This window comes from Schistocerca americana, chromosome 3 (assembly GCF_021461395.2).
Source record: "Schistocerca americana isolate TAMUIC-IGC-003095 chromosome 3, iqSchAmer2.1, whole genome shotgun sequence".
NCBI classification, from domain to species: Eukaryota; Metazoa; Arthropoda; class Insecta; order Orthoptera; family Acrididae; genus Schistocerca; species Schistocerca americana.
In genome coordinates this window covers 459,333,122-459,353,936 of record NC_060121.1, presented here as the reverse complement: position 1 = coordinate 459,353,936, position 20,815 = coordinate 459,333,122, and the positions used below count along the sequence as shown (strand labels likewise).

Here is a 20,815-nt window from a genome sequence, read left to right as displayed (position 1 = left end):
TCTAGATTTCAATTGGTAAGGATTAATGGTAGGGCTCGAGTGCCCCGCAGACACCATGAAGTCATGAACCCAAGTTGTCAACAAGGCTCTGTGCAAGCTGGTGATCGCTCGATAATAGCGTGGTCCTCGCGTCGGACTGATCCGGTCATTGACTCGAAATGGTAATGTTCTGCTACTTGGAGGCCATTTGCAACCATTCATTGGCATTATGTTCCCAGACAACGATGGGATTTTTATGGACGACAATTCACCATGTCACATGGCCACAATTGTCCGCGATTGGTTTGAAGAACTTTCTGGACAGTTCAGGCGAATTATTTGGCCACCCAAATCAGCCGACATGGCTCCCATGGAACATTTATAGCGCATAATCGAGAGGTTAGTTCGTGCACAGAATTCTGCTGCGATAACACTTTCGAAATTACGGACGACTGTACGGGCAGCATGATCCAGTATTTCTGCAGGGAACTTACAGCGACTTGTTGAGCCATGCCACGTCGAGTTGCTGCACTGCGCCGGGCAAAAGGAGACCCGACACGATTTTATGAGGTGTCCCACGGCTTTTGACGCCTCATTATACCGGGTGATCAAAAAGTCAGTATAAATTTGAAAACTTAATAAACCACGGAATAATGTAGATAGAGAGGTAAAAATTGACACACATGCTTGAAATGACATGGGGTTTTATTAGAACAAAAAAAAACCAAAGTTCACAAAGTGTCCGACAGATTGCGCTGGACATAAAAACGTCAGTGACTGCGCATGACAATGGTGTCTAAAAGGAGCTGTAATGAGAGAGAGAATCAGACGCGCCAGCAGTCGCAGTATGTTGACGTTACATGAAAAGGCGCTTATAGTGAAGCTGATTATCAGAATGGGGAATGTGTTAGTTCAGCGTTACGATCCTATCGCCATAGGAAGGGGATTCGAACGGGTAAAGGTCCATTGACAAATGCAGCTGTGGCGAGAATGATTTCGAAGTTCGAAGCCACTGGTTGTTTCGACGATAGACCCCGTAGTGGTCGACCGAGCATAAGGCGAAATGCTGCAGAGACAGTTCAGGAAGAAATAGAGACTGTAGCGGGTTCGTCTATGCACGGGGAAGTCAGCGCTCGTGCAGTCGCACGTCGCACCGGCATTCCATACACTACTGTTTGGTTGGCACTTAGGCGAACCCTCCGATGCTATCCGTACAAAGTCCATCGGCATCATGAACTGTTACCTAGCGATTTAGTGAAGCGTAGGGCATTTGCGGTGTGGGCGTTTCAAAAGATGGCGGAAGATAACGATTGGTTGAGTAACGTGTTGTGGAGCGACGAAGCTCATTTCACGCTCCGAGGGTCTGTCAACGCCCACAACTGCAGAATTTGGGCTACCGAAAATCCTAGAACTGTCGTGGAAACTCCATTGCACGACGAGAAAGTCACGGTATGGGTTGGATTTACCAAATCTACCGTTATCGGGCCTTTTTTCTTCGAGGAAATGCGTGATTCTGGTTTTGTAACTGCTACCGTGACGGGTGAGAGGTACACCGATATGTTACAGAATCGCATCATCCCCAGCCCGGCTGATAAACACCTGCTGGAACGTACGATGTTTATGCAGGATGGCGCTCCACCCCATATTGCTAGACGCGTGAAAGATCTCTTGCGCGCGTCGTTTGGTGATGATCGTGTGCTCAGCCGCCACTTTCGTCATGCTTGGCCTCCCAGGTCCCTAGACCTCAGTCTGGCCCGCAGCTCGTGGTCGTGCGGTAGTGTTCTCGCTTCCCGCGCCCGGGTTCCCGGGTTCGATTCCCGGCGGGGTCAGGGATTTTCTCTGCCTCATGATGACTGGGTGTTGTGTGATGTCCTTAGGTTAGTTAGGTTTAAGTAGTTCTAAGTTCTAGGGGACTGATGACCATAGCTGTTAAGTCCCATAGTGCTCAGAACCATTTGAACCATTTGAACCTCAGTCTGTGCGATTATTGACTTTGGGGTTACCTGAAGTCACAAGTGTATCGTGACCGACCGACATCTCTAGGGATGCTGAAAGACAACATCCGACGCCAATGCCTCACCATAACTCTGGACATGCTTTACAGTGCTGTTCACGACATTATTACTCGACTACAGCTATTGTTGAGGAATGATGGTGGACATATTGAGTATTTCCTGTAGAGAACATCATCATAGCCTCGTCTTACTTTGTGGTCTAGGGGTAGCGTCTTTGATTCATAATCAAAAAGGTCTTCGGTCCTGGGTTCAATCTCCGCCACTGCCTAAATTTTGATAACTAATCAGCATTGGCGGCCGAAGACTTCTGGCATAAGAAGTCAGCCTCATTCTGCCAACGGCCTTGTCAAAGAGGGCGGAGGAGCGGATAGAGGTTCAGGGCACTCTCTTGTCCTAGGGGTGGGAAATTGCCCCTAAAGGCGGAAGAATCAGCAATGATCAACGACATGAGGATGTAGAAGGCAATGGAAACCACTGCATTAAAGACACGTAACGTGTGTCCACAGGACATGTGGCCTGTAATTAAAGAAGTGTCATGATGATCTCTCCATTGGCAAAAGATTCCGGAATAGTCCCCCATTCGGATCTCTGGGAGGGGACTGCCAAGGGGGAGGTTACCATGAGAAAAAGATTGAATAATCAACGAAAGGATAACGTTCTACGAGTCGGGGCGTGGACTGTCAGAAGCTTGAACGTGGTAGGGAAACTAGAAAATCTGAAAAGGGAAATACAAAGGCTCAATCTAGATATAGTAGGGGTCAGTGAAGTGAAGTGAAGTGAAGTGGAAGGAAGACAAGGATTTCTGGTCAGATGAGTATCGGGTAATATCAACAGCAGCAGAAAATGGTATAACAGGTGTAGGATTCGTTATGAATAGGATGGTAGGGCAGAGGGTGTGTTACTGTGAACAGTTCAGTGACCGGGTTGTTCTGATCAGAATCGACACCAGACCAACACCGAAAACGATTGTTCAGGTATACATGCCGACGTCGCAAGCTGAAGATGAACAAATAGAGAAAGTGTATGAGGATATTGAGAGTGTAATGCAGTATGTAAAGGGGGACGAAAATCTAATAGTCATGGGCGACTGGAATGCAGTTGTAGGGGAAGGAGTAGAAGAAAAGGTTACAGGAGAATATGGGCTTGGGACAAGGAATGAAAGAGGAGAAAGACTAATTGAGTTCTGTAACAAGTTTCAGCTAGTAATAGCGAATACCCTGTTCAAGAATCACAAGAGGAGGAGGTATACTTGGAAAAGGCCGGGTGATACGGGAAAATTTCAATTAGATTACATCATGGTCAGACAGAGATTCCGAAATCAGATACTGGATTGTAAGGCGTACCCAGGAGCAGATATAGACTCAGATCACAATATAGTAGTGATGAAGAGTAGGCTGAAGTTCAAGACATTAGTCAGGAAGAATCAATACGCAAAGAAGTGGGATACGGAAGTACTAAGGAATGACGAGATACGTTTGAAGTTCTCTAACGGTATAGATACAGCAATAAGGAATAGCGCAGTAGCGAGTACAGTTGAAGAGGAATGGACGTATCTAAAAAGGGCCATCACAGAAGTTGGGAAGGAAAACATAGGTACAAAGAAGATAGCTGCGAAGAATCCATGGGTAACAGAAGAAATACTTCGGTTGATTGATGAAAGGAGGAAGTACAAACATGTTCCGGGAAAATCAGGAATACAGAAGTCGCTGAGGAATGAAATAAGTGCAGGGAAGCTAAGACGAAATGGCTGCAGGAAAAATGCGAAGACATCGAAAAAGATATGATTGTCGGAAGGACAGACTCAGCATGCAGAAAGTCAAAACAACCTTTGGTGACATTAAAAGCAACGGTGGTAACATTAAGAGTGCAACGGGAATCCCACTGTTAAATGCAAAGAAGAGAGCAGATAGGTGGAAAGAATACATTGAAAGCCTCTATGAGGGTGAAGATTTGTCTGATGTGATAGAAGAAGAAACAGGAGTCGATTTAGAAGAGATAGGGGATCCAGTATTAGAATCGGAATTTAAAAGAGCTTTGGAGGACTTACGGTCAAATAAGGCTGAAGGGATAGATAACATTCCATCAGAATTTCTAAAATCATTGGGGGAAGTGGCAACAAAACGACTATTCACGTTGCTGTGTAGAATATATGAGTCTGGCGACATACCATCTGACTTTCGGAAAAGCATCATCCACACAATTCCGAAGACGGCAAGAGCTGACAAGTGCGAGAATTATCGCACAATCAGCTTAACAGCTCATGCATCGAAGCTGCTTACAAGAATAATATACAGAAGAATGGAAAAGAAAATTGAGAATGCGCTGGGTGACGATCAGTTTGGCTTTAGGAAAAGTAAAGGGACGAGAGAGGCAATTCTGACGTTACGGCTAATAATGGAAGCAAGGCTACAGAAAAATGAAGACACTTTCATAGGATTTGTCGACCGGGAAAAGCGTTCGACAATATAAAATGGTGCAAGCTGTTCGAGATTCTGAAAAAAGTAGGGGTAAGCTATAGGGAGAGACGGGTCATATACAATATGTACGACAACCAAGAGGGAATAATAAGAGTGGACGATCAAGAACGAAGTGCTCGTATTAAGAAGGGTGTAAGACAAGGCTGTAGCCTTTCGCCCCCACTCTTCAATCTGTACATCGAGGAAGCAATGATGGAAATAAAAGAAAGGTTCAGGAGTGGAATTAAAATAAAAGGTGAAAGGATATCCATGATACGATTCGCTGATGACATTGCTATCCTGAGTGAAAGTGCAGAAGAATTAAATGATCTGCTGAACGGAATGAACAGTCTAATGAGTACACAGTATGGTTTGAGAGTAAATCGGAGAAAGACGAAGGTAATGAGAAGTAGTAGAAATGAGAACAGCGAGAAACTTAACATTAGGATTGATGGTCACGAAGTCAATGAACTTAAGGAATTCTGCTACCTAGGCAGTAAAATAACCAATGACGGTCGGAGCAAAGAGGACATCAAAAGCAGACTCGCTATGGCAAAAAAGGCATTTCTGGCCAAGAGAAGTCTATTAATATCAAATACCGGCCTTAATTTGAGGAAGAAATTTCTGAGGATGTACGTCTGGAGTACAGCATTGTATGGTAGTGAAACATGGACTGTGGGAAAACCGGAACAGAAGAGAATCGATGCATTTGAGATGTGGTGCTATAGACGAATATTGAAAATTAGGTGGACTGATAAGGTAAGAAATGAGGAGGTTCTACGCAGAATCGGAGAGGAAAGGAATATGTGGAAAACACTGATAAGGAGAAGGGACAGGATGATAGGACATCTGCTAATACATGAGGGAATGGCTTCCATGGTACTAGAGGGAGCTGTAGAGGGCAAAAACTGTAGAGGAAGACAGAGATTGGAATACGTCAAGCAAATAATTGAGGACGTAGGTTGCAAGTGCTACTCTGAGATGAAGAGGTTAGCACAGGAAAGGAATTCGTGGTGGGCCGCATCAAACCAGTCAGTAGACTGACGAAAAAAAAAAAAAAAAAAAAATCATTGTTATACTAATTATTGCTATTCTGAACAGATGAAGCGCCATCTGTCCGATATTTTTGAACTTTTGTATATTTTTGGTTTTAATAAAACCCCATGTCATTCCAAGCATGTGTGTCAATTTGTACCTCTGTATCTACATTATTCCGTGATTTATTCAGTTTTCAAATTTATACTGACTTTTTAATCACCCGGTACTTTGGCGATCTTCAGATCAAATTTGTCACAGGAGGCATTTGGTGAACAATTCATTCACACCAATCGTTGTCATCAGTTGAAAACAACTCTTTATTTGCCAAATGCCTCCTACAATATATAGAATCTGAAGATGACCAAAATATGACCAAAGCCTGTTATAATCGTAGGCATATTCTGCGACTGTGTCTAAAATGACAATTGCATATAATTCGTCATCCACTTTTCTCCACAGGTAGAACGACATTTTCTTTCCTAAATTGTCTGAGTCGTTATCATATATGAATGAAATTGAAATTATTTGTGATCGAAGGTGGAGCTTACATGTACTTTCCATTAAATTACCATGCAGTCCATTATTTGTTTCCTACCTGAATCGATCTTGGTTTTAGAGCAACTGTGGTACATGCCCTTCAAAGAACTGAGGATGTCACTACGCTTCCAATAAGAAAGCTTCGATTTTACAGAATGGAGTTCTTTGTCTTTGCCAATTAGCATGTTGTTGCAAGATATGTAATGAAGTGAACAGAATGAGACGCCCGATTTTTTTTTTTCTTTCTAGGGAAAATCCGTTCAGATTTTACGGCTCTACCTTCATAGAGGTGGAAGTTCTGCGCGAGACGACCACACTCACGATGCACGCTGACGTCAGCATAGTCATTTTGTCCGTCATCTTGACCAATGGCACCATCCTCGGCGCCAGTCACGAACCGCTGCAGGACGGCAGCAACTTCCTCGTCATCACCCTCCAAGAGCAGGTGAGTGTCTCCACAGAATTTACAAAAACAAACAGCGCTCTAACCTGTATAGTTCAACGAAAATTCAATCCAGTCTAAAAAATATTTGCTACTACGTAATTTTAGTTACTTCTCCAGAACATTAAAAATGTAATTAATTATCGTTTTCCATAACCACCCATTGAGCGTGTTTGATTGACGATCTAGTTTGCGAAATAACGACGTAAGCCAGGCTCAATCGAACACGTGCGTTGAATTCTTTGCCTCTGATATGATAAACAAACCAGCTGAAACATTCAGTGGGAAATTATTTTAAATTATTGTACAAGGACGTACAGTACAACGACGAAATTCAAACTACACACCAAAACGGCTCCCTGCCGCCGTTGGATAAGCACCTGCAGCAGCAAGTCGTATACCCCTAGCTTACTTATTTGTTACATAGTTTAATTCTTAATTTCCTTGCGTGTTTTTGGGTACTTGCATTGTTTAATTCATACATTTCGGGCGTATTATAGTGTTTGAGAGTTGTAGCATCGCGCTTTAGTACCTGAATAGTGTAAATTCACGTAGTCGTCTGTCTTCTGTTTTTGTTGTGAACGGCCAGTGTCGGTTGGTCACAGCCAGTGCGCTCCCTGCCGCCGTTGGATAAGCAGCTGCCAGCAGAAAGTCGTATACCCCTAGCTTACTTATTTGTTACATAGTTTAATTCTTAATTTCCTTGCGTGTTTTTGGGTACTTGCATTGTTTAATTCATAAATTTCGGGCGTATTATAGTGTTTGAGAGTTGTAGCATCGCGCTTTAGTGTTTACTTCGTAGATTCTTACTTAAATTGCGTATGAGTTTCGTATAGGAGGTGTAATTTCGAGTTTTAGTTACTGTAATCGTAAATTCAGGCAGATTGTAGCGCGTCGTTAGGCGTTTGTACAGGTTAGTTCATACATTCTTTGCGTGTTTCCCTTGCGTTATCTAGGCACGGACTCGTCTTTCAGTAACTGTTGTTCAACATCGATTAGAATGGATAGGGACTGTGATTGCTGTGTTCGGATGAGGGCTGAGTTAGCATCCCTTCGCTCACAGCTGCAAGCGGCGCTGACTTCGGTCGCGCAGCTTGAGGCTGTTACCAATGGGCACCACTGTGGGGAGCCGGACTTGGGTATCACGGGGATGTCAACCTCGTCCCGTCTGTCCCCAGATCGGTCTGCCACTGTGGTTGCCCCGGTTGCTGCCCGCAGTGGGGCTGAGCCCTCGCCTGTGGTTGATTGGGAGGTCATTCCAAGGCGTGGCAGGCAGCGAAAGACGTCCCCGGAGGCTGATCAGAAAGCGTCCCCGGTGCGTCTGACAAACAGGTTTCAGGCACTGTCTCTGGCTGAGCCAGATACAGCTGCCTGCCCTGTTTCAGAGGATGATTCTCAGCCTTCAAGGTCCGGGCAATCGCAGAGGGTGGGCTTATTGGTAGTTGGGAGCTCCAATGTTAGGCGCGTAATGGGGCACCTTAGGGATATGGCGGCTAAGGAGGGGAAGAAATCCAGTGTGCACTCCGTGTGCATTCCGGGTGGAGTCATTCCTGATGTGGAAAGGGTCCTTCCGGATGCCATGAAGAGCAAAGGGTGCAGCCAGCTGCAGGTGGTGGCACATGTCGGCACTAATGACGTGTGTCGCTTTGGATCTGAGGAAATTCTCTCTGGATTCCAGCGGCTATCTGACTTGGTGAAGGCTGCCGGTATTGCTTACGAGATGAAGGCAGAGCTCACCATCTGCAGCATCGTTGACAGAACCGACTGCGGACCTTTGGTGCAGAGCCGGGTGGAGGGTCTGAATCAGAGGCTCAGACGGTTTTGCGACCGTGTTGGCTGCAGATTCCTTGACTTGCGCCATAGGGTGGTGGGGTTTCGGGTTCCGCTGAAAAGGTCAGGAGTTCACTACACTCAGCTGGCGGCTACACGGGTAGCGGAGGCTGTGTGGCGTGGACTGGGCGGTTTTTTAGGTTAGAAGGCCTCGGGAAAGTACGGGGTGGGCTGCAATCTCAAAGGGTGAATGCCAAATACAGGACGTGCTTGGATCAAGGAACAGTCGGAATTGAAGTTGTAATTTGTTGCAGTTGTGCTGGGAAAGCCCCTGAGCTAGAAGCGCTAATAGAAAGCACAGAAGCTGATATCGTTATAGGTACAGAAAGCTGGCTAAAGCCTGAAATAAGTTCTGCAGAAATTTTTACGAAGTCTCAGACGGTGTTCAGGAAAGATAGATTAGGCAGAATAGGTGGTGGAGTGTTTGTGTCTGTCAGTAGTGGTTTATCTTGTAGTGAAGTCGAAGTAGATACTCCGTGCGAATTAGTATGGGTGGAGGTTATACTTAACAGCCGAACTAAGTTAATAATTGGCTCCTTCTACCGACCCCCAGACTCTGATGATATAGTTGCTGGACACTTCAGAGAAAATTTGAGTCTCGTAACAAATAAATACCCCACTCATACGGTTATAGTTGGTGGGGACTTCAACCTTCCCTCGATATGTTGGCAAAAATACTTGTTCAAAACCGGTGGTAGGCAGAAAACATCTTCCGAGATTGTCCTAAATGCTTTCTCCGAAAATTATTTCGAGCAGTTAGTTCACGAACCCACGCGAATTGTCCTCTTAGCCACCAACAATCCAGAGATAATAGAGAGCGTCATGACTGATACAGGGATTAGTGATCACAGGGTCGTTGTAGCTAGGCTCAATACCGTTTCTTCCAAATCCACCAGAAACAAACGCAAAATAATGTTATTTAAAAAAGCAGATAAAGTGTCACTAGAAGTCTAAGAGACAATCTCCATTCCTTCCGAACTGACTATGCAAATGTAGACGAGATGTGGCTCAAATTCAAAGATACAGTAGCAACAGCAATTGAGAAATTCATACCTCATAAATTGGTACGAGATGGAACTGATCCCCCATGGTACACAAATCAGGTCCGAACGCTGTTGCAGAGGCAACGGAAAAAACATGCGAAGTTCAGAAGAACGCGAAATCCCGAAGATTGGCTAAAATTTACAGACGCGCGAAATTTGGCACGGACTTGAATGCGAGATACCTTTAATAGGTTCCACAACGAAACATTGTCTCGAAATTTGATAGAAAATCCGAAGAAATTCTGGTCGTATGTAAAGTACACAAGCGGCAAGACGCAGTCAACACCTTCGCTGCGCAGTGCCGATGGTACTGTTACCGACGACTGTGCCGCTAAAGCGGAGTTATTGAACGCAGTTTTCCGAAATTCCTTCACCAGGGAAGACGAATGGAATATTCCAGAATTTGAAACACGAACAGCTGCTAGCATGAGTTTCTTAGAAGTAGATACCTTAGGGGTTGCGAAGCAACTCAAATCGCTTGATACGGGTAAGTCTTCAGGTCCAGATTGTATACCGATTAGGTTCCTTTCAGATTACGCTGATACAATAGCTCCCTACTTAGCAATTATATACGTCGGTTTACAGTAGGGTTTTGGAGCATATACTGTATTCAAACATTATGAATCACCTCGAAGGGAACGATCTATTGATACGTAATCAGCATGGTTTCACAAAGAATCGTTCTTGTGCAACGCAGCTAGCTCTTTATTCGCACGAAGTAATGGCCGCTATCGACAGGGGATCTCAGGTTGATTCCGTATTTCTGGATTTTCGGAAGGCTTTTGACACCGTTCCTCACAAGCGACTTCTAATCAAGCTGCCGGCCTATGGGATATCGTCTCAGTCGTGCGACTGGATTCGTGATTTCCTGTCAGGAAGGTCACAGTTCGGAGTAATAGACGGAAAATCATCGAGTAAAACTGAAGTGCTATCAGGTGTTCCCCAGGGAAGCGTCCTGGGACCTCCGCTGTTCCTGATATATATAAATGACCTGGATGACAATCTGAGCAGTTTTCTTAGGTTGTTCGCAGATGATGCTGTAATTTACCGTCTAGTAAGGTCATCCAAAGACCAGTATCAGTTGCAAAGCGATTTAGAAAAGATTGCTGCATGGTGTGGCAGGTGGCAGTTGACGCTAAATAACGAAAAGTGTGAGGTGATCCACATGAGTTCCAAAAGAAATCCGTTGGAATTCGATTACTCGATAAATAGTACAATTCTCAAGGCTGTCAATTCAGCTAAGTACCTGGGTGTTAAAATTACGAACAACTTCAGTTGAAAAGACCACATAGATAATATTGTGGGGAAGGCGAGCCAAAGGTTGCGTTTCATTGGTAGGACACATAGAAGATGCAACAAGTCCACTAAATAGACAGCTTACACTACACTCGTTCGTCCTCTGTTAGAATATTGCTGCGCGGTATGGGATCCTTACCAGGTGGGGATGACGGAGGACATCGAAAGGGTGCAAAAAAGGGCAGCTCGTTTTGTATTATCACGTAATAGAGGCGTGAGTGTGGCAGATATGATACGCGAGTTGGGATGGAAGTCATTAAAGCAAAGACGTTTTTCTTCACGGCGAGATCTATTTACGAAATTTCAGTCACCAACTTTCTCTTCCGAATTCGAAAATATTTTGTTGAGCCCAACCTACATAGGTAGGAATGATCATCAAAATAAAATAATAGAAATCAGAGCTCGAACAGAAAGGTTTAGGTGTTCGTTTTTTCCGCGCGCTGTTCGGGAGTGGAATGGTGGGGAGATAGTATGATTGTGGTTCGATGAACCCTCTGCCAAGCACTTAAATGTGAGTTGCAGAGTAGTCATGTAGATGTAGATGACAAAGTGAAGCAAAATCGTACAGCATTAATTGCTAGAAGACCCCGAAGGGCAGGTTCAGCCGCCTAATTGGAATTTTTTTCCCTATCCTTCGCGCACGCTGGCAACTTTCCTTTTTGAAGTATGAGACTGGTGTGCGTACGTGCATATGTTAAGTGTAGATCACTGTAACGTGTGTGTGTGTTTGTGTAGTGTCATGTTCATGCTGGAGAGAAGGGAGAGGCTGAAACCCGGTGCCAGCACATAGTCTACTCCTCTCGAATAGAACTATAGGGGGGGGGGGGGCGCCTTGTCCCCATCCGGCGGACGGATCACCATCAAGGCCATATACTCTTACTTCATGAGACACTGCGGAGGAGTTAGGCATTTAAACCAGGATGTTGGCCAAAAGCCTGGTGATAAGAAACTTCACGCCACCACCTCTACTCCCCCTACCGGCCAAACACTAGCAGTAAAAATTTCTTCCCCCACCAGGATTCGAACCGGCTTACCTGTGGCTCGAGCGCCAATGCACAGTCGGGCGTTTGCAACACCGAGCAAGCTGGCGTGTACAACAATAACAATCAAATAGACTTCTCAATGGACGAAATATGCACTGTAATAAAAACTTAAAAACAGAAAATCTCCATGGCCAGGCGCCACATTTAATGAATTAATAAGATCCGTGGGCAAGAACTACACTCCTGGAAATTGAAATAAGAACACCGTGAATTCATTGTCCCAGGAAGGGGAAACTTTATTGACACATTCCTGGGGTCAGATACATCACATGATCACACTGACAGAACCACAGGCACATAGACACAGGCAACAGAGCATGCACAATGTCGGCACTAGTACAGTGTATATCCACCTTTCGCAGCAATGCAGGCTGCTATTCTCCCATGGAGACGATCGTAGAGATGCTGGATGTAGTCCTGTGGAACGGCTTGCCATGCCATTTCCACCTGGCGCCTCAGTTGGACCAGCGTTCGTGCTGTACGTGCAGACCGCGTGAGACGATGCTTCATCCAGTCCCAAACATGCTCAATGGGGGACAGATCAGGAGATCTTGCTGGCCAGGGTAGTTGACTTACACCTTCTAGAGCACGTTGGGTGGCACGGGATACATGCGGACGTGCATTGTCCTGTTGGAACAGCAAGTTCCCTTGCCGGTCTAGGAATGGTAGAACGATGGGTTCGATGACGGTTTGGATGTGCCGTGCACTATTCAGTGTCCCCTCGACGATCACCAGTGGTGTACGGCCAGTGTAGGAGATCGCTCCCCACACCATGATGCCGGGTGTTGGCCCTGTGTGCCTCGGTCGTATGCAGTCCTGATTGTGGCGCTCACCTGCACGGCGCCAAACAAACATACGACCATCATTGGCACCAAGGCAGAAGCGACTCTCATCGCTGAAGACGACACGTCTCCATTCGTCCCTCCATTCACGCCTTTCGCGACACCACTGGAGGCGGGCTGCACGATGTTGGGGCGTGAGCGGAAGACGGCCTAACGGTGTGCGGGACCGTAGCCCAGCTTCATGGAGACGGTTGCGAATGGTCCTCGCCGATACCCCAGGAGCAACAGTGTCCCTAATTTGCTGGGAAGTGGCGGTGCGGTCCCCTACGGCACTGCGTAGGATCCTACGGTCTTGGCGTGCATCTGTGCGTCGCTGCGGTCCGGTCCCAGGTCGACGGGCACGTGCACCTTCCGCCGACCACTGGCGACAACATCAATGTACTGTGGAGACCTCACGCCCCACGTGTTGAGCAATTCGGCGGTACGTCCACCCGGCCTCACGCATGCCCACTATACGCCCTCGCTCAAAGTCCGTCAACTGCACATACGGTTCACGTCCACGCTGTCGCGGCATGCTACCAGTGTTAAAGACTGCGATGGAGCTCCGTATGCCACGGCAAACTGGCTGACACTGACGGCGGCGGTGCACAAATGCTGCGCAGCTAGCGCCATTCGACGGCCAACACCGCGGTTCCTGGTGTGTCCGCTGTGCCGTGCGTGTGATCATTGCTTGTACAGCCCTCTCGCAGTGTCCGGAGCAAGTATGGTGGGTCTGACACACCGGTGTCAATGTGTTCTTTTTTCCATTTCCAGGAATGTATATCAATAACTTAGTACCTTATTTAACAATATAACAGCATGAAAGCATTGCAACTGCGATATATGAAAAGGAAGACAAAAAACTATTAGATAATTACCAGGGAATTGCCCTACTAGATACCATCTCAAAACTGTTAACATCACTAATTAGAGACACTTCAGAGAATGACATAGAAGTGAAAGAAGAACAACAAGGTTTCAGGGAAAAGAGAAGCACAACAGATGCTATTTACGTGCTAAGACAGATTGTGGGGAAATCCATAGAGTTTAATAACTCTTATTTAAAATCTCGCAAAATCATCACAACGAGAAGATTCGAGAATTTTGAGGAAATACTCAGGTTTACCGACAATCATTCGTCCCACTTGCCATTCGCGACTTAATGTGGGAAGGGGGGATCAGCTAGTGATACTTGAAGTACCCTACGCGACACAGTGTCAGGTGGCACGCAGAGTACTGATGGAGATGTATAATAGTCCAGCCTATCAGTGTTTTCTTGACTAGTCAAAAGCCATTGGTTGGATTGGAAAAAATGATATACCTCACGTCTTAATAGGCAAAACAGTGTCAAAGGGTATGGTCAAAATCATAGAAGATGAAGGTACTGCAATGATAATTAAAACGCACGAGTGATTGACAGCTGAAATTACAATAGCTGAAGGAATCAGGCAAGGAAAGTCATGAAGCCCAATCCAGTTTAATAATAGGCCTTATCATCGATGTCGTAATAAAGGAATCAGAATGTAAAGTGTAGCTATTATATACATTGAAGAGCCTAAGAACCTGGTACACGTGCCTAATATGCGTAGGGCCCCCGCGAGCACGCAGAAGTGCCGCAACACTACGTGACATGATCTCGACTAATGCCTGAAGTAGTGCTGGAGGGAATTGACACCTTGAATCGTGCAGAGCTGTCCATAAATCCGCAAGAGAACGAGAGGGTGGAGATCTCTTCTGAACAGCACGTTGCAAGGCACCCCATATATGCTCAATAATGTTCATGTCTGAGGAGTTTGGTGACTAGCGGAAGTGTTTAATTTTAATTTGTGGTTTGATCTTATGGGACCAAACTGCTTAGGTCATCGGTCCCTAAGCTTACACACTGCTTAATGTAACTTAAACTAACTTACGCTATGGACAACACACACATTCATGCCCGAGGGAGAACTCGAACCTCCGACGGGGGCGGAGGCGGGGGGGGGGGGGGGGGGGGGGGGGAGCCGCGCAGACCGTGACAAGACGCCCCGCTGAAGTGTTTAAACTCAGAAGAGTCTTCCTGGAGCCGAGCCACTCTGTAGCAATTCTAGACCTGTGGTGTGTCGCATTGTCCTCCTGGAACTGCCCAAGGCCGCCGGAAAGCACAATGGACATGAGTGGATGCAGGTGATCAGACAGGATGCTTACGTACGTGTCACCTGTCAGAGTCGTATCTAGACGTATCAGGAATCCCATATCACTCCCACTTCACACGGTCCACACTATTGCAGAGCCTCCACCTGCTTGAACAGTCCCCTGCGAACATGCAGTGTCCATGGATTCGAGGGGTTGTCTCCATACCAGCACACGTCGATACGCTCGATACAATTTGAAACGAGACTCGTCCGACCAGGAAACATGTTTCCAGTCATCAACAGTCCAATGTCGGTTTTAACGTGTCCATGCGAGCCGCAAAGCTTTGTGTTTTGCAGTCATCAAGGGTGTACAAGTAGGCCTTCGGCTCCGAAAGCCCATACCGACGACGTTCCGTTGAATGTTTCAGAAGCTGACACTTACTGGTGGCCCAGTACTGAAATCTGCAGCAGTTTGCAGAAGGGTTGCACTTCTGTCGTGTTGAATGTTCTCTTCAGTCGTCGTTGGTCCCATTCTTGCAGGATCTTTTTCCGGCCGCAGCGATGTCGGAGATTTGATCTTTACCAGATTCGTGATATTCACGATAGACTCTTGAAGTGGTCGAACAGGAAAATTCCCACTTCATCGCTGCCTCATAGATGTTGTGCCCCATCGCTCGACTGTAACAACACATTCAAACTCACTTAAGTCTTGATAACTTGCCATTGTACCAGCAGTAACCGATCTAACAACTGCGGCAGACACTTGTTGTCTTATATAGGCGTTGCCGACCGCAGCGCCGTATTCTGCCTGTTTACTGATCTCTGTATTTGAGTACTCATGCTTGTACCAGTTTATTTGGCGCTTCAGTGTATTATGCTGATGATGCTGTACTGATAGCAGATAATATGGATAATTTTCATTGGTTACTTCACCAATTCAGTAAAATAGCTAAGCAGTATAGCCTGGAAATCTCATCTAAAATATCAAAGAGTATGGTATCATCAAAAACATCTGTAGATGCAAATTATAAGTACATGATGTGTCAACTGAAAAAGTAATGAGCTTTAATTGTGTAGCGACTGTTACCACCAGCTATAAAGACTTAACCACGAAAGCAAATAACCAAGTGACAGGCAGTAAGGGTGGCTGCATGCCTGCAAAAGTGTTCAAATATGTGTTAATTCCTAAGGGTCCAAACTGTTGAGGTCATCGCTCCCTAGACTTACACACTGTTTAAACTAACTTGCACTAACTTATGCTAAGAACAACACACACACACACACACCCATGCCTGAGGGAGGACTCGAACCTCCGGCGGGAGAGGCCGCGCAATCCGTGATATGGCGCCTCGAACCGCGCGGCCACTCCGCGGATGCCTGCAAAACACTGTACGGAGAAACAAATTTGTGGCAACAGAGGGCAAAATAAAAATATATGAAAACAAAGAGGCGTTCTGTTATGACGTTTGCAGAAGAAACTAGAGCGGAAACGATAAGAGTTAACAGCAGGGGAAGTGAAGGTATTACCCAAGGATTGACCATGTGGGACCATAGAACAAATGTATAGATAAGGGATCAGTTTAAAATAAATATTAAGTGGATGAAGACAAGAATAAGAGATTGGAAGAGGATGGATCCCGCGAAACCAGTTCAAATTTGTACACGTGACGACCGAAGTGGAAACGACTATCCAAACGACCACCCAAAATACGGGACAACAATTCGTCCAACACATTCACGTAATGAGACGGACAAACAAGGGAAACGCTAATCAGCAGAAGGAGATCCTGCTCCGTACTGAATACGCCAAGTGGGTTAACGACGAGTGCTGGTAAGATAGCCAGTCTGGTTATAGTTTATAGGAGGTTTCCCACAACCACCTATGATAATGCCAGGCTAGTACCCACGTCCTACCTCAGTTACACGTTAAGCAAATAACTGGCAAACGTCCGCACACTTGAATTTGAGATTCACTCTAGATGTAAACATATGGGATACTGAGATTCGCCCCAGGTGGTGAAGAGAGGGGTAGTGGGGGGGGGGGGGGGGAGTTCCGGCGTTGGGAAGGGCATCTGGACACCAACTACCATTAAGACAGTAACTCATAGCATATAACAAATGCAGGCCCCACTGAAAAACGGGAAAAGATGAGGAAGGGGAAGAAGAAGAAAAATAAAGAAGATTGTCTCATACATGACGCTACTAGACAACAGGAGCAAGTGTTAGGTGTTACGATGAGAAAAAGACTAATCATATGAGATGAATACCATGAGAGCTCACTGCACACGACAACATCCACTTCGTTGTCAGCGTCTTGTCCTACAAAACTTTCGAATAGCGTCTGGTAACCAGTCTCTCGATGAGTCATTAAATTACAACAAAAAAAAACTGCGAACTAGAGAAAGATGTATAAAAAGTGCAAGAATTACATAAAAACTTGAAAAAAGAAGAGCTGACCACCGAGAAGTTGCAATATGATTTTATTTATTCAGTGAGTAGTTTCGATAGTATTATCATATAATGATAGACGTAATCAAATTATACTGATTGATAGTACCAGCCATTGTAATCTTATTCTACGATGACAGAGGTTTACCCTAGCGAACTAGTATGATTTGATTTCATTGACCACAAATTAGTCGCTGAATAAGTGAAGTCTTCCCTATTCACATATTGTGAAGAACCACCTACTTAAAATATATGAAACAAATCACAGTCATAACTGAGACTTACAATCTGGCAAGAAAATTAATTCGAGTGACGAAGCACAAGAATAGTAATTTACATCACCCTAAGCCTTAATGATACAGGTAAGTGTACTTGATAAACTTTAAAATAGGTTCCACCTCAATAACTTTCATTCTAAAAATGAATCTGTTTCTTAACTGTAGACGCTCTCTGTTCTGCACGACACACAAATGGAATACAGCGAAACGCCAGTATTGTGAAGTTGAAATTTCCTAATAATCGTTACCAAAAGAAATGACACAGTCATTAAAACGCTATGGTCGTAACTTGGAAGAGCGTGGTACTAATCACTAGGTATCATTTGTATTTAGGTTTCCTGTGATTTCTTTATATGACCTCGGGAAAATGCTCCGATCTCTTGAAATACGCCACAAGTGCTCTTTTAGTCGTTTTCCTCAAGCTGTTCTTTACCTCTAACGACCACCAGGTCGGCCAGATTTTACACTTATCGTGCCTTCCTTCCCGGAGATTACGGAGTAAGTTAGTTTTTTTGTTGTTGTTCTTGTCGCAGGTTTTTGCCGGTGACCGATTGACTCTGGTCCTGGAATTCGTTGGTGATGTTCGTGAGGGGTTGGACGGCTTCTACCGCAGCTCGTATGAGCAAGATGGAGAGACTAGGTGAGTAGCATCTCTGCACAAGTTCTCTGAATGTTACACACTGTTGAGAAACGTAGGCGCTGGTGTACAAAGTGTGCTTACAAATAAAACAAGCTCAAGTAACTCCAAATTTATTGGTCGAAATGAATTATTGGAGCACCTAACATAATGTCAGTTGCTGTTATATAGGAATACTTATAGCACATCGTTCAGTAGCTCAAAAATATCAAAAAATTCTGCTGATTGTCATTGAACATATGATGCTACTATCAGCCTAGTAGCAATTCGTTGTCATGCATCCGAGCATGTGATAATGAGGCAATAATACAAATTTCGAAATGTGGTTTTAAAACTTATGGGGTTCCACGAGGCTCAATCTTAGGTCCTCTATTGTTTCTCTTACTTGTAAACGAACTTCGATCTAATATACAACAAGCAGAATTAGTTCTTTTTGCAGATGACACTAGGATTGTAATCAAGCCTACATTCAACAACAGAAGAAATGGTAAATTATGTTCTTGAAAGCATTATTAATTGGTTTCATGCGAATGGTCACAGTAAACGTCAAAAAGACACTACTTATTCAGTTCTGCTCATGTAGTGAAACAGCGATATTTATTTATTTATCTGAGTCCAAAGGACACTAGAACACAACATAACAAAAACTACAATCACTTTTTATGAGTCCATTGCTTAGCAGTCAAAATGGCACAGTCATTCGTTACAAACAAGTCTTCCATGTCACAGGGTTCGCACAGATTACTGCAAGTCAACAAGGTGACAGAGTCCTGCCTTGCCCCATCATCACAGAATTCATCATACATAGCCCACTTCCTCAAATTAGTCTTGCACCTTGTCACCCCTGTACTCAACCAGTTGAGGGTCTGATGGGTCCAATACTGGAGATGGCAATCTGATGGTAGCTTCTATTTTGCTGTCCATAACCCTCCAGGAGACTTTTCTCCCCACACTGTGGACTTCTGATGAACTTGCAAATGGTGCTGTTGTAAGCAGGAAGCTTTTTCTGGATTTAGTTCGTGATGGATAGGCATTATTTCCAAACAATGGATGCCTTGGATCTGTCTCTTGCGTATTCTATTCTCTACTACTATTTTCTCTTCTTACAACCGGAGGTGCTACCCCCTTGAGTGAAAAGATCTTGTGGGCTGGAGTTGGTCTTAGGCACCACGTGACTATGCAGCCTGCGTCATGAAGAGCCACATCAACTTGTTTAGCTTGTGTGAAGTTCCTTCAGACTGGAGCGGTGTGTGGTGTACTTCTCAGCAGTGAGACACAGAGTAAGAGCAGATGTGTGGAGGACGCTGCGATGCGCTCCCCATGTGGTGTTACTTCCCAGATAATGTTCCTGATGCTTATCTTCTTTCAAGCGTTTGCACATTGTAGTTGAGATAGTAAAGAACTACCAAACTTTAAACCTAGGCTTTGGGGTTGGACACAGTGATTTAGATTGCATCCTTTCCAAGCGATGTTCATCTTTCTTCTCGCCTCCTTATTGTGTACGTGAAACTCACAAACTTGAGTACTATCCGGATGAGTTTCAAGTGGTTGTCGTCAAAGTACATGACAAGGTCTTCGAGAGCAGATTTTAATTTGGATTCTTCTTTTTCTTCAAATGTCGTTCCCTGAGCAGTGACAGCAGATGAAGGACCGCGTTCCAGTGTTGATTGATCATTGGTACATATGTTACATAATATTAGAGCCAGCACACTTCCCAAGGGAAGGCTATTCTTCTGCATTCTCCGTCTGTTATGCAGCACACACTGAATAATTGAGTCAGTCGGTGTTCCTTTGTTGTGTACAGCTTCTACTTTAGTTTCGTACGATTCACGGTCTCATAAGCAAACCTAAGATTGGTAAAGGCAACTCCTGTAATCTTCTTTCTTTCATACCGTTCTTCGATATGCTGTATTAAATGCCGGCCGCGGTGGCCGAGTGGTTCTAGGCGCTTCAGCCTGGAACCGCACGACTGCTACGGTCACAGGTTCGAATCCTGCCTCGGGCATGGATGTGTGTGATGTCCTTAGGTTAGTTAGGTTTAAGTAATTCTAAGTTCTAGGGCACTGATGACCTCAGATGTTAAGTCCCATAGTGCTCAGAGCCATTTTTTCTGTATTAAATGAAGTATCTGACCAGTACATGTCTTTCCTGGTCTGAAATCTGACTTCTTTATTTACCTTCCTGTTGACAGTCTCAGAAATTCGTTTTAAAATCATTCTCTCCACAACTTTAAACAGATGACACAGAAGTGGTACAGGTCCGAAATTCTTGTGTTATTCCTTCTTTGCCTGCCTGAAGCAAGGGCACTAGTTTTTCTTGCTGCAGATCTTTGGGATTATCATTCTAGCAACACAAGTGTTCATCAAATTCAGGATTCATTCAATGAACAGCAGTTCTCAGTTCTTCAACTGTGAATCGAGTGCCAAGATGATCATTCTTCTCTTCACATCTTTTGAGTTTTGTTACTTTTATGCTTTTGTGGTTTTATCATTCAAAAACAGCTGGTGTGACATTTGATCAGAGGTGACTTTGCTCACTCCTAAGAGAGAAACTGTAGGATCACTTTAAGGTTTCTCAATAATTACCAGGCTTGTCGACTACAACGTTTCATGTCCCAACTTCCGCGTAAATTACGTCATTTTTCTGTGGCATGGATAGTTGTTTGTATTGTCTGTATTGTCTCTTCTGAGAATGGTTCTGTTCGTTTTCGTAGGACTGTTCACACCTCTCAAGGAGCTACACCAGTGGCGAGTGTAACACTTTGTGAAGAAATAATAATAATAATAATAATAACAAGGGTGGAAACTTCAAAATTTTAAGTGTTCATATTAACGAGAATTT

The 20,815-nt window shown here is 44.7% G+C and overlaps 1 protein-coding gene across 1 annotated transcript in view; it reads left to right on the top strand.

The window, feature by feature from the left end:
- LOC124606154 (aminopeptidase N-like) overlaps positions 1–20,815 on the top strand; it is a 191,009-nt gene that overhangs the window by 5,920 nt on the left and 164,274 nt on the right. The window contains exons 2-3 of the mRNA XM_047138119.1: positions 6,275–6,470; positions 17,871–17,977. Of these exons, the coding sequence (XP_046994075.1) occupies positions 6,275–6,470; positions 17,871–17,977 (303 nt within the window). The remainder of the gene's footprint in view (positions 1–6,274; positions 6,471–17,870; positions 17,978–20,815) is intronic.